At 37.7% G+C, this 13,140-nt stretch overlaps 1 protein-coding gene across 7 annotated transcripts in view; it reads left to right on the top strand.

The window, feature by feature from the left end:
• Nucleotides 1–11,011, top strand: part of LOC120414214 (axotactin) — a 105,981-nt gene extending 94,970 nt beyond the window's left edge. For 2 of the 7 annotated variants that reach the window (XM_039575313.2, XM_039575317.2), the window contains 4 exons: nt 2,692–2,879; nt 2,942–3,398; nt 3,456–3,655; nt 10,589–11,011. In XM_039575313.2, the coding sequence (XP_039431247.1) occupies nt 2,692–2,879; nt 2,942–3,398; nt 3,456–3,655; nt 10,589–10,954 (1,211 nt within the window). In that variant the 3' untranslated portion in view covers nt 10,955–11,011. Of the gene's footprint in view, nt 1–2,691; nt 2,880–2,941; nt 3,399–3,455; nt 3,656–9,414; nt 9,966–10,588 lie in introns of those variants that run through there. The other 5 variants (XM_039575315.2, XM_039575319.2, XM_039575320.2 and 2 more) reach the window with 5 other exon arrangements.
• Nucleotides 11,012–13,140: the final 2,129 nt, after the last annotated feature.

The raw sequence follows: 13,140 nt of genomic DNA, 5'->3' as shown, positions 1-13,140 counted from the left end.
ATTGTCTAAAAACCATGATGAAGGTTCAATGAAAATTAGATGAAAACACAACATTTTAAAGTTTTGCAAATAACTTGAGCTGTTTCTATAATGCGATGCTCAAATTTTTCCAGCATGGTTTAGCAATGTTCAGCTTCCAAATTCTATGATTTTTTCCCCGGAAAATTCTTCCAAATACCGAGAAAAGCAGGGGGTGCATTTTGCCCCGGGGGTGCATATTACCCCCTCTCCCCCTATAATATGACTGGCCCTCATTGCCGTAATGCCGTTCATAAAGTTTTGAAAAAAAATGAGATAAATTCAGAAAAATAAGCTTGAGATAGAATTTTCCCATTCAAACCCCTGATTATTTTTATCAAAACAATCAAATGTTACTAATTTCAATGTTTTATTTTTACTTCATTTCGCTTTTCTAAAGTTAAATCACAGACTGTGGTTAAATATCATTGTACCTAGTCCAACCAAAAACATTTTTTTTTGTTTTAATTTCTTTCTCACCAACTCAAAACTTATATTTTTGGAATCAATTATTTGATTGATAAATTAAGTCGAAAAAAATATATTTTTTTTAGATTTTTTGGCTAAAAAAGAACAAAAGAATGCTAAATAGAATTTTGTAAATGTTTTACTACGTTTTCTAAGAAGTGAAGTGATTGTTTTTTTTTAAGAAAATTTTAATAAAACTGAGATTTTTAAGAATTTCAGAATAATTTTCAGATTTAAAATATAAAGTAATAATAATAATATGCCAATTTATCAGGGACAGGGACAAATCTTTTCCAAAAATGTTGAAATTTGTCATAGACATCATATTAAAATATTTACAAAATATTGAAATTAAGATGCACAGCACCACAAGAAGAGTTTATTTTTATTTTTGTCAAGGAATGTTTGTAATCCAAAGTAAGTTAAAAAAATGTAGTAATGCCACTTAAAATTTTAATTTTTCAAATTTGTGTGTACTCGCGGAATTTCAGTTATACATTGAATGAAATTTATGCTTACTGCAATCAAATACAATTACAGTCCACAGTACTCAGTACTTGATTATCCGGAGCCTCGATTATCCAAAATTTCGATTATCCGAAGTTCAATTATTCGAAGGTTTGTATGGGAATTTGGATAATCGAATCATAACCAAAAAATTAACAAAAATCGTATTTTTTCATTTTCTTTAATATCAAATTCGAGATCTGCGACCCCATTCAGTCAAATTTGAATATTTGATTGCATTTTAAATTAAAAAATGCATTTTTTCAATATGTTGTCACCGGGCCGCCATCTTGGGTATTTGGCCGCCATCTTGGATTCTAAATCATTTTAGAGTAGTTTACTGCCCCTGATCGCATAAATGTCCCATTTGCATTTTCATCGATTTTAGGTTAATGATGCAGTTTGGTTCAAAATCGTGTGCTCTTTCAGAAAAGCCTACAACATCAAGTACTTTGTTCTAGAAATCTAGAGGAAATCCAGTTTTTTCGCGAAAACTTAACACGTAGCCTTATGTGTGGGACAAACTTCAAATGCGTTTTTCTCAGCATGCTGTTTTTGCATATGGGACATTTATGCGAACATGGGCAGTTTATGGGTCATACTTAGGCTCGACCATTAAAATTGAGACAACGAAAAAATGTCGAAAAAAATAAGAAATTCTCTGATCTCATACAAATAATTTAAAAATTTAACCTAACGAACCTAACGAATTTTCGACCCTTTGCTGATTTTTTACAAGCTGGATTTTTCGTATAAATCGGATTTTAAGAAATGTAATGATGATAATATTTTTTTTTTAATTTAATTGCTTTTTTGCTTTGACATTTTTATGAATTATTAAGCTGTAGATACCTTTACTTAATTTTAAAATTTAAAATTTTTAATTTTTTTTCATTTCATTTATTTGTTGTTTCAGGATTACTTGTGTGAATTTACTATCCTAAGCTGAGATGTGGACCTTTCAACAGCTTATTAATTTAAAGTTGGGAACAGAGTTTGCGAGTGCTTATAAAATCGAGTAAACCTACCGAAGGAAAAAAGTTAGAACCATAGACGCCATTTTGCATAATTGCGCCGTGAAACTAATGACTTTTCCTGTCATTCTCGAACGCCGAAACAGCCTTCTTTTATCTACCAAAAATAACAGAATCAAATATCAACACTTTTCAAAACAAATGCTAACAAGTTCTACTTTTCAGCACTGGAATGGATGCTGAAAAGTTGAACTTTTCATCACTTATTTGGAAAAGAAAAAAATTTCAAATAGTATAAGGGGTTTATTTACCAAATATATTGATATTGACTTATAATTCTGTTCAAAGGGTTTTTTTTCGGATTTGCACATAATGTTGTATGGAACTCGTTGCAAAACTTGATGTTTCTTTCACTCGTCGTATTTATCCACTCGGTGATCCTCGATGGATAAATGTACGACTCGTGCTGAAAAAATCCTCTTTTTGCAATTTGTTGCATAGGCTACCAATATCAAGTTTTTCTTAGCTGCAATTTTTCTAAAATAAGATAATTATGCGCACAACGGCAGTTTAGTAATCCAAAAAAAAAAAAAACAAAAAGTTTTTCATAATGTTTATGGTTTGAAGTTTTATTATCACATAAATTGTTTTTTTTTTTTTGCATAGAAATTGCGTAGGAAAAAATGTAATTGGCTTGCGATTTCATATTCCGTCCCATCCGCAGACATCTTCATCCAGGTGAACAACGACACGATGAAACCACTGGAGGAGTACATGCTGTTCACGAAGGCCGAGGCGGAGATGATCCACGTGATCAACTCGCAGGGCGTCCGGTCGGCCCAGTGCAAACAGTTCGACGTGATGCCGAAGCTGACCGCGTTCAACGAACCAATGCACATGAACATGACTTCGGTGGGTGGTCTTGATTTCGTTGATTGTAATTACTAATTTGACTTTTGGTTACTTTTCGGTAGACCATCGACAAAACATGGGTCGTAGATGCCCCGGTTCGCGTTCGGTACGAAGCCATCAACGTCAACCAGTCCAAGGAGGAGGACAAAACGCAGGTCGTGTTCATCGCGCTGACGTCGGTCTTTGTAATTATCGTGGTGTGCTGCCTGATCGAGGTGTACCGCTCCGATCGGGAGTACAAGAAGCGACTGGAGCGACAAACCGACGAAGATATTATCCTGTCGAAAGAACAAGCGGCCAAAATGCACTTTGAGTCGGCGAACGCCGCCAACGCTACCAAGGGTTTCAACTACAAGGCGGTTGCGCTGGATGAGAAAAAGGAAAACGGTTCCACGAAGCCGTTGGTCGGCATTTTGAAGAATGGTAATGCAACTCCTCCGGCCAACGGGGACACCGTCCAGAAGAGTCCGGAGCTGGTTCCGAGCGAAAGTCAGCTACAACTGCTCAGTGGAATTCGAGGTTCGTCTACATCGGCTAATCCAAAAATCTCAAATATTCTGACTTTCTGATTAACAGACAGTCAACTGATGGACCACGAACCGCAGTGGGAATCGCTGAACGCTGAAGAGACCGACGCGCTAGTTCCAAATTCCCCCGACACGAACGGTGTACCGGCCACGACGATGGCCAACGGCGGTGGCACCACCACCAACGGAACCACCGGCCATCACTCGGACGACCACTCGGACAGTGATGCCGAGCTCGGAGATCAGCCGGTAAGCATGACCCTGCGAAGCCTCGCACCGTTCAGCTCGATCAGCGAGGTCACACTAAACAAGCTGGATCTTGGCGACTTGCAACTAAATCGCGACGAGTTCGATGTATAGCCGCACGCAACTCCATTCTGCCTCTAGTCAAACATTCCACTGCTCTGTGTTTCTCTGTTGTCTTGTCTTTTTGGTTCTGTTTACTATCTGTTTATGCTTGAACTATGCAACTAAACCACATTTCGTACATTAATCACAAAAAGCTTTTCACAAACTTTAGTATTTTTTCGTTTAATCTTATCATGTACTTACTTATATTTCTATTCGATATTAGATCCTATGAGATTAGATATTTATCACATCGATCTGTATCATCAGACCACGTCAGAGTTGTTACGGAAAGTCGCAAAATAACCATTCTTGATCTTTCAACAATAGAGCAACGCAGCACCATTCTGAGAGAAAAAAATCACGTAGGATACTGTGAAGGAAATGAGAGAATAACAGCTTTATTCTCCCAAAAATTTAGTCAGAAATGCCGTTTGCACTGGTCAAAAATGCACTTGAACGTAATTTTAACGATAGGAACGTGGTCAGGAAGCCCAATTTTTACATATCTTGATAAAAAAGTATCACAAAAAAATTATTTTCAATGTAGACTTTACAGCTTAAATTCTTCAAGATCATTAGAACATTGTTTTTTTTAAATAATTTATTGACATCTGAAAATAAAACAATTGATCCTAATCAAGTTTTTCATCAAACAATTTGACAGTTTTAGTTTTTTTTTTTTGTAAATACACAACATGATCATAAAACTACACATCAAAAACAGGATTTTTTTTTCTTTTTTTTTTTGCAGCGTGCATATTTTGGATGTTTTCATAACATTAAACAATATCTATCGAAAATTTTTACATGTTTGCAACCATTTGTACCCGTGTTGCATTAACTAAACTTTTGAGTTTTTGTAAAAATACGATGTTCTAGGAAGATTTGGGTACTTCAAGAAAATTCAACTGAACATTTTAGTTTTTTTTAATTTCTTATAATTCCTTATTATACAGTTTTTCAACCGGCGGCTTGTTCAACTTTTTTCCAAAATATCAACAAAATAACTTTGACTATGGAATCGTTTAAATTCCAGATCGTGAAATCCCCTTAATTCGAAAATTCGAAAATTTAAATATTTTTTTAAACAACAGAGCAAGCTGGCTTACTTGAATTTTGCTTTTTCGAATGTCTGTTAACCCTTTACAACCCCACCCCGCCTCAACAGGCTTCGATCTTAAAAAATCTTCAAAAATCCATTTTCAGCCAATTTTTTATCTAAAAAAGCATTCGAATGAAGAACTAATTGATTTTAGGGTTAGAACTTAAAATTGATTTGTTTTTACCTGCGGTTACCTTTGGCTGTGTTTTGTACTAACATTTCTATATTTGAAGTAAAAATTATAACGCACAATTTAATACTTCCCATAAATGCATAGTTGTCTCATATGAAAATTTGACATTTTATAATTATTCAGACCAAAATATTTCGTTTATTTTCAAGTACATATTGAGAAAACTAAATTGATTGATTCCAAAATAAAATTTTGAGATGATTAACGCTTGCAGCCATGAGGGGGCAAAATGCAAATTTAAACACAACAAATTCGTTGATTCTTGTTGCATTTGATCAGAAAAGATCTCAAGAATAATTTCCAATAAGGTACTAAAAACTAATCCTAACTTAAAACTAAAAAAATAAATTCATTTTCATAGACTTGTATGTCTCTGTTCGTCACAAAATTCAAAATCTTAAAAAAAACTAAAAATGCCTTTTGTACAAAAATAAACGTTAAGCAATGCATTTGAAATAAATAATAATCAATTGTACAAGTTTATTCAATGGAAATTTCAAATTTAGCGATCAATATTTTGTTTACCCTGATTGTTGTGAAATTTTTGAAGGACAAAAAAAATAAATTTGCAATGAAAGAATAAAAAAATAGGGTAGAGTAGTCATCAATGAGGCACGGGGAACAATGATAAAATGGCTCTCACAAGTCGTAGTTTCAACCAATCAGGCTCAGATTTGGGGGAAAGGTGTGTCAATTGGACACACGTCCGCCATAATAGTGGCTTTAATTATGGACGCTCCCTTGAAAAGTTATTCATAAATGTTTGATTCTGTGGTGTTAAAGTAAATTATGGACAAAAAATACTTTTTCGCTCGTAGGCTGCCATTTACACCAAAACTAACATTTCTTCAAATTTCTTTCGACGTTCCATAGGGATTGAGTTGAGCTACAATGTCTATTCATTAGGTTTGACCAAAATTTAGAATATACCCAGATTCCAGGGCTGTCTCATTGTTCCCCACTTATTTCAGCCCATGGGTAACAATGAGACACTTTGATTTTTCTTCATTAAACTTTTCACAATCTATGCAAATCTTTCAAAACATAAATTAAAAGTGATTTTTGGCATATTTATAGAGTTTAAACTTCATTTAACCAAAAATACAAAGTTATTTGGTATAAATATATGGATTTTACAAAATTTAAATACTTCTTAGTATAACTTTTGTTAATTAAAGTTTCATGTTGGAAAAATTGCTCTAAAATGTTCAAGGCAAGTCACCTGCAAAGGAACAATACAAAAACATGATGTTTTACTAGAAATTTTTTGATTTTCGCAGAGTGTCTTATTGTTCCCCAGCTGTCTCATTGTTCCTGCCAAGTGCGTCTACAATGAGACAGTTGAATAACTCTGGCTGTAGATGTCAGATCGATCTCATATTTTGGTCAATGTTAGAACACATTAAAAGAAAGAAAATGCAACAAAAAGCTCATTAAAAAATGCTGATGAAAAAAATTTAAAAATCGTTGAAAGTTGAAAACCAAAAGTGTCTCATTGATGACTACCCTACCCTAATTTATCAATTCATCCTATTGATTTTTTTAGTACAGTGAATAAAAAACTTTAATCCATGCCGTTGTAAAATTGTTTTTTGGACTCTCCAATGAATTTTCAATCAATCGAATTCTAGTTTGCTTAAAAATTCAGGTTGTGGCATGGAAATGGAATTCACTGACAAAATTGTTTTAGTGGTTTTACTTCTGAAACAAGCATTTATTTTGAACCTACTTTGGTGGAAATCAATGTAGAATTACTGTTGGATCAAATGACCGAATTAAATCGGATAACATTCGATTAAGAATCAGCTATTAGAAGTGAAAATTCCATTAGAACAGTGCACAGTGGTCCAGATCGCAAAATTAAGTGGAAAATGGATTTTCCGAAAAATGGTGACGTTTTGGAGCTTTGGTGTCTTCAGAAGAGTTGTTGCAAATAGAAAGGGGCAACTTTTGGTTTGGTTCAAAATTAGGGTGGTTCACGATTAGGGTGATTTTGAAAATCTAACTTTTCAGGAATATTTTTGGGAATTTTTTTGTCTTCTAGAAAGTTGATGGGCTTGCCAATCCAAGCAACTTTGTCGAAGACACCAAAATTTTATCTCGTAATCTACGCCTTCTATGACCAAATTTATAAAAAGCATCTGAGCAAACCTTCAAAAATCAGTTTTTTGAACGTGGCAATTCAGGGTTAACTTTTAGAGAAAAGTGATATTCGGAGCACTTTTAGAGCTCTACAAAACAAACATTTTCATTTTTTGACTTGTCAATTTGGACTTAAGGGTCAAAAGTTACAGCCATTTTAAGGTAAAAAAGATGCAAATTTAAAACTTAAATATCTCAAAATGGCGCAAGCGAAATTTTAAGCACTAGGTTGCATTTGAAAGAAGAGATCTAGCACTACAAACGCTGAAAAAATCTCAGGGGTGTTTTTCTTTAAACTTGAGATATCTTCATTTGAAAAAGTCTAATTTTCAAGGGAAAACCATATGGGACCACCCTAACGAAATTCGAAAATTGTCCAAATATATGTTTTTCCATGTAATTTTGCCCGCTGAATCTGAATCTGCCCTCAGAATTGAGCCAAAATGTCAACAAATCGATTTTTGGTCATATTTTGGGTTTCCATGTAAAATTATCATTTAAACCCAAAATATGACCAAAAATCGATTTGTTGACATTTTGGCTCAATTCTGAGGGCAGATTCAGATTCAGCGGGCAAAATTACATGGAAAAACATATATTTGGACAATTTTCGAATTTCGTTAGGGTGGTCCCATATGGTTTTCCCTTGAAAATTAGACTTTTTCAAATGAAGATATCTCAAGTTTAAAGAAAAACACCCCTGAGATTTTTTCAGCGTTTGTAGTGCTAGATCTCTTCTTTCAAATGCAACCTAGTGCTTAAAATTTCGCTTGCGCCATTTTGAGATATTTAAGTTTTAAATTTGCATCTTTTTTACCTTAAAATGGCTGTAACTTTTGACCCTTAAGTCCAAATTGACATGTCAAAAAATGAAAATGTTTGTTTTGTAGAGCTCTAAAAGTGCTCCGAATATCACTTTTCTCTAAAAGTTAACCCTGAATTGCCACGTTAAAAAAACTGATCTTTGAAGGTTTGCTCAGATGCTTTTTATAAAATTGGTCATAGAAGGCGTAGATTACGAGATAAAATTTTGGTGTCTTCGACAAAGTTGCTTGGATTGGCAAGCCCATCAACTTTCTAGAAGACAAAAAAATTCCCAAAAATATTCCTGAAAAGTTAGATTTTCAAAATCACCCTAATCGTGAACCACCCTAATTTTGAACCAAACCAAAAGTTGCCCCTTTCTATTTGCAACAACTCTTCTGAAGACAATAAAGCTCCAAAACGTCACCATTTTTCGGAAAATCCATTTTCCACTTAATTTTGCGATCTGGACCACTGTGCAGTGGTTCAAATCGCAAAATTAAGTTGAAAATTGATTTTCCAACAAGGGTGAAGTTTTGGAGCTAGTATCTTCAGAAGAGTTGTTCCAAATAGAAAGGGGCAACTTTTGGTTTTGGTTGAAAAAAGGGTGGTTCACGATTAGAATTAATTTGAAAATCAAACTTTTCAGTAATATCTTTGGGGTTTTTTTGTATTCTAGAAAGTTTATGGGCTTTCCAATCCAAACAACTTTGTCGAAGACACCAACATTTTATCTCACAATCTACGCCTTCTACGACCAAATTTAGAGCAAGCTTCCGAACAAAAATGCTTTCTCTAAATTTGGTCTAATTTTAAATTTTAAGGACCAGGTTCCTTTCGGAAGGGGAGATCTAGATCGGCTGAAAAATTTCAGCGGTATTTTTCTTTAAACTCGAGATATCTACATATGAAAATGTCAAATTTTCAAAGGGGTATTATACCACCCTTACGAAATTCTAAAATTGTCCAACTATATGTTTTTCCATGTTATTTTGCCCGCTGAATCTGAATCCTCAGAATTGAGCATATGTGCCAAAATATCGATTTTTTATCATTATTTGGGTTTACAAAAAACCCTTCTACAATAAAATTTCACTAGAAAACCCTTCTACAATATTTTCAAAAAAGTGCTCTACACATTGTGATTAATTTTGGTGATGATTTGCCAAATGATAAAAATATTAAAAATATTCATATTTTTTCTAAACGCACATTACAACTTTCGTAACAACTCTGAAACTATTAGTCATCTGTATTTTAACCTATTTATTTAAATAAAAACCAACTAATCAGTATTGATACCCACCCGCGGTGGGCCATCCAGCACGTGCATGGTCAGTATCCGTTGGACCCATATCGTCCAACACCGTTCAAGCTCATCATCGCTCACGGGTTCACAATCATCCGCAAACACAGGTGAAGGAATCGGCTCCGGCCAAACCCAGCACCCGCAAACCTCCGAAACTGGTTCTGTTTGCCGACTCGCCGACTCAACTGAACAATCACGAACCGGCAACCGTCCCATCCACACCCCTGACCAACGGTCTCCGGCCACGGGGCGCCCGCCAGGTGTCCTGGGGACCTCCGCCACCGGCCATGGCCAGCGTGAACCAGCTGCCGTACAAAATCGACGAAACGCCCGAATCACCGGCGTAGAAGCTCATTTCTAACATGCTTTGCTGGTGGTAGTGAGATATTTGTACATGTTTGGGTAAGGTTGTTGTGTGTGTGCGCGCGTATTTGTGTGTTGCTGTGATCTCTTTGTAGTTCCATCCGAGTAGGCGGCACGTGCGTGCCTTCGCACGTGGTCATAAAATGGTTTTATGAAGACATCGGGGTGGTTGATGCTCATCTGTGTTTGTGCTTTACTTTTAGTTTTTAGTTACGTTATGAATACAAAGCCCCAGGATTAGAAAAAAACCAAAACAAAACATCAAATAAAGAAGATTTGTAAACAACATCCACCACGTGCGTGTTTCATTTTGCGTCAACTGTGACTAACACCAAAACCTCAGCTCAGCTCAGCTCGATGCCGGTGACAAGTGAGTGCCAAGTTTTCCAAAAATAAAATGTTTGGTTGAAATGCAGAATTCCATTCCTCAGACTGAAAAACTTAAAACTATCTTATTCTCAACCATGTTCAACGAATCATTTTTGCAGTTAACTTTACGCAGTAGGCCTGGCAGCTTCAATGTTTGCGATTTATCGATTCTATTTTATTGCAATGGAACACCATAAAACCCTCTAAAACCCTTATAGAAGCATTAGTTGCACTGGTGTTTGAAAGGATTTGTTTTTATGACTTTGCTTAAAAAAATGTCGACTTCTTTTAACAATCTTTAACATTTCTGATAAATTCATTATAATAAATGTCGTTTGAACGATTGTTTTTCTGAGGAATGGAATTCGATGAAAAACAAAATTCATTAAAATGTTTTTTTTGGGAGTTGCTGTACTGCCTCACAAGCCCTGAAGTTCTTCCCGTAGTGCCGTACTTTTCTAAACTCACACTCCTTTCCCCTCAAACACACACACTCTAAAAATAATCCACACAAACCCACGTACACCCACCCTCACCACACCCGTTTAGGACGCATTAGATCGCCTGGCCTCCGTAGAAGCTGTTGCTGCCGCCACCACTTCCGGTTCGACGAATCCGTCCTCGGCGAATGGACCACCCTACTATACATATCAGCCTAACATTGCAGATCAAACAATCGTAGAGGTGGACGAACCACCGCCCGAAGTAGCTGAAGTCGATGTAGTCGATTCCACCACCCAAGTCCCCAAGGTCAAGTGGCGCAGGCCCCAGCCGGTGTTTTTGGACGCGGACCGGCGCCAGTTTGCCAACCCGATTAGCTACCTTGGCGGACCGCGGTGGAACAATAGGAACTCGCAGGCCTCCAGTAGGGACGGCAGCGCGTCCAGCCTGGACTCGTTGATGTCGCTTGATTAGAAGGAGGCTGGTAGGAGCAGGAGGAGGCGTAGAACGTGAATAAATTATTTTTTTGAAATCGAGACGGACTTGCGAATTATTAGAAAGAAATACCATGCGCCTCCATGAATTCCTACATTCAAAGTCATTAAAAAGAAACACCATGCGTCTGCATAAACTGTTCATGGTTCTTCAAACAACAGTGATTTTGATTATAAGCGCGATTTTTCCTGAGCCTGCTATGGAGACTCTTTAGTAATGCCAAACTGCCTGTGTGGATCAATAGGACAGCGCACTGGACTCACAATCCAGAGGTCGCCGGTTCGAATCCCGAGGCAGACGCAAAAATTCTACACCCAAAGTTAAAGAACGAGGGGATAGTCCTCACGAAAAGAAACGTGAGGAAAGTGCTATTTTGCGAGAGTATAGTCCTCTCGCGTGTTCATTCGTTCATTGGAACAGTTCATCCTATTGAGTGGCTTATATGGACAAATGACCGCCACTTAGACATCGAACCATGGTGGCCCATACGGCAAAGGCACGGTTCAATATGCCAAAGGTCTTGGGTTCGAGTCTCGGTACCGATCCTTTTTTTATGATAGATGAACTTTTTTTAAAGATGAACCCATGAGTAAAGTACTATCGGTAATTTCGGGATTTATCCTCTCCGTCCGCACACAGTACCATTTTACTACCGAATCGTGCTCTTTATCCTCTCGTATGCCGATGCCCAGTTCTGGGTGTAAGTGTTAATATAGGTATTCGTAAGGCTACCAACTGTACGGATTTTATCCTTACCGTACGGATTTTCGAGCCTCTCCGCGGATTTAAACAGGCCGGAATTTTTGCACGGAATTTTTCGCATAATACGGATTTGTACGGAATTTTAACAACTTTTCAAAAAATTCATGGCTTTTTTGATAGGGTCAAACTTTTGCTAATTAGACATTTTTATTTAACTGTCAGTTTGATTTTAAAGAGATAACTTGCATAATTTTCCGGGTTTTCCTCAGTTCAAACTTAATTGTCAATAATTGTTCTTTTCAAATTCCTTACAAAACATATTTATCAAATAAAAGCTTTCTAAAGCTTGTGAAAAACTTGTTTTGTGCTTGTATTTATAGGACCTTTCCAATAAAAGCTCTAGAAATGTTTTCGTGAAAACACTGACAACGATATTATTCACTCTCTCGTCAGCGCTCGCAGTGAGCGGTCGTGATTTTTAGCGCGATTTCTGGCGGTGTTTTGTTTACCTTCGCCGACGGCCATGGCGGCGGCCGCGGAGGCGGGAAGTGATTGGACGGTCCAAAAGACCAAGGAAGGAAGGCTGTTCTATTGGAACAAAGCTACGAACAAAAGTGTGTGGGAGAAACCGGACGGGTTTGAACCAGAGAAGCAACCGGCGACGGACAAGAAGGATGACTGGGATGACGATCCGGATGTCACACCCCGCGTTCGCAAGTACCTGGCCGGCCAAGGGGATGAATGGATTGTTTACTTCCGGCCGAAGTGTAAACCGTTGAATGCGATGCGGATCTCAGCCGACCTGTGGAAGCATTACCCCGGAGTGACCAACGTGAAGGAAGCCAACGACATCGTTTCCGATCCGCGATTCTGCGTCGAGTACCGGGCATGGATTCCAGCACGTTCGGTAGAAATCGACGGAGTGGTGAGCGAGGAAGGACTGACAGCGAAACAGATTCTGAACGGAGTTGGCCAGTTCAAGCGAAGGAACCTGCCGACAGTCCAGATCATCGAAGTCAGACGGATGGCAACTTCGGAGGGCGAGGGCGCGAACAAACGGTTCATTCCATCAAGTTCGTACCGAGTTACGTTTGCCGGAACAGCACTGCCGGATTTCCTGCTGATTGACCAGGTACTCCGACTACCAGTACGAATGTTCCACCCCAAGGTCATGAGCTGCACGAATTGCCGGAAATTGGGTCACACGAAGTCTTTTTGCTACAACAAGAAGGTCTGCGGCAAGTGTGGGGAGAAGCATCAGGACGAGCAATGTCAGGCAGTGGAAAACAAGTGTCTGCTCTGTGGAGGGGCTCCGCACGAAACTCGTTCCTGTCCCAAGTACAGGGAACGTTCGGACAAGTTGGAGCTGGAACTGAAGAGGCGCTCAAAGCGATCTTTCGCGGAGATCGTCAAATCGGCTGCAGCTACAACCAGGAACGAGAATCGATACGCTGTCCTTTCAG

This window comes from Culex pipiens, chromosome 3 (genome assembly GCF_016801865.2).
Source record: "Culex pipiens pallens isolate TS chromosome 3, TS_CPP_V2, whole genome shotgun sequence".
Classification (NCBI taxonomy): domain Eukaryota; kingdom Metazoa; phylum Arthropoda; class Insecta; order Diptera; family Culicidae; genus Culex; species Culex pipiens.
This window is presented reverse-complemented; position numbering and strand designations above follow the sequence as displayed.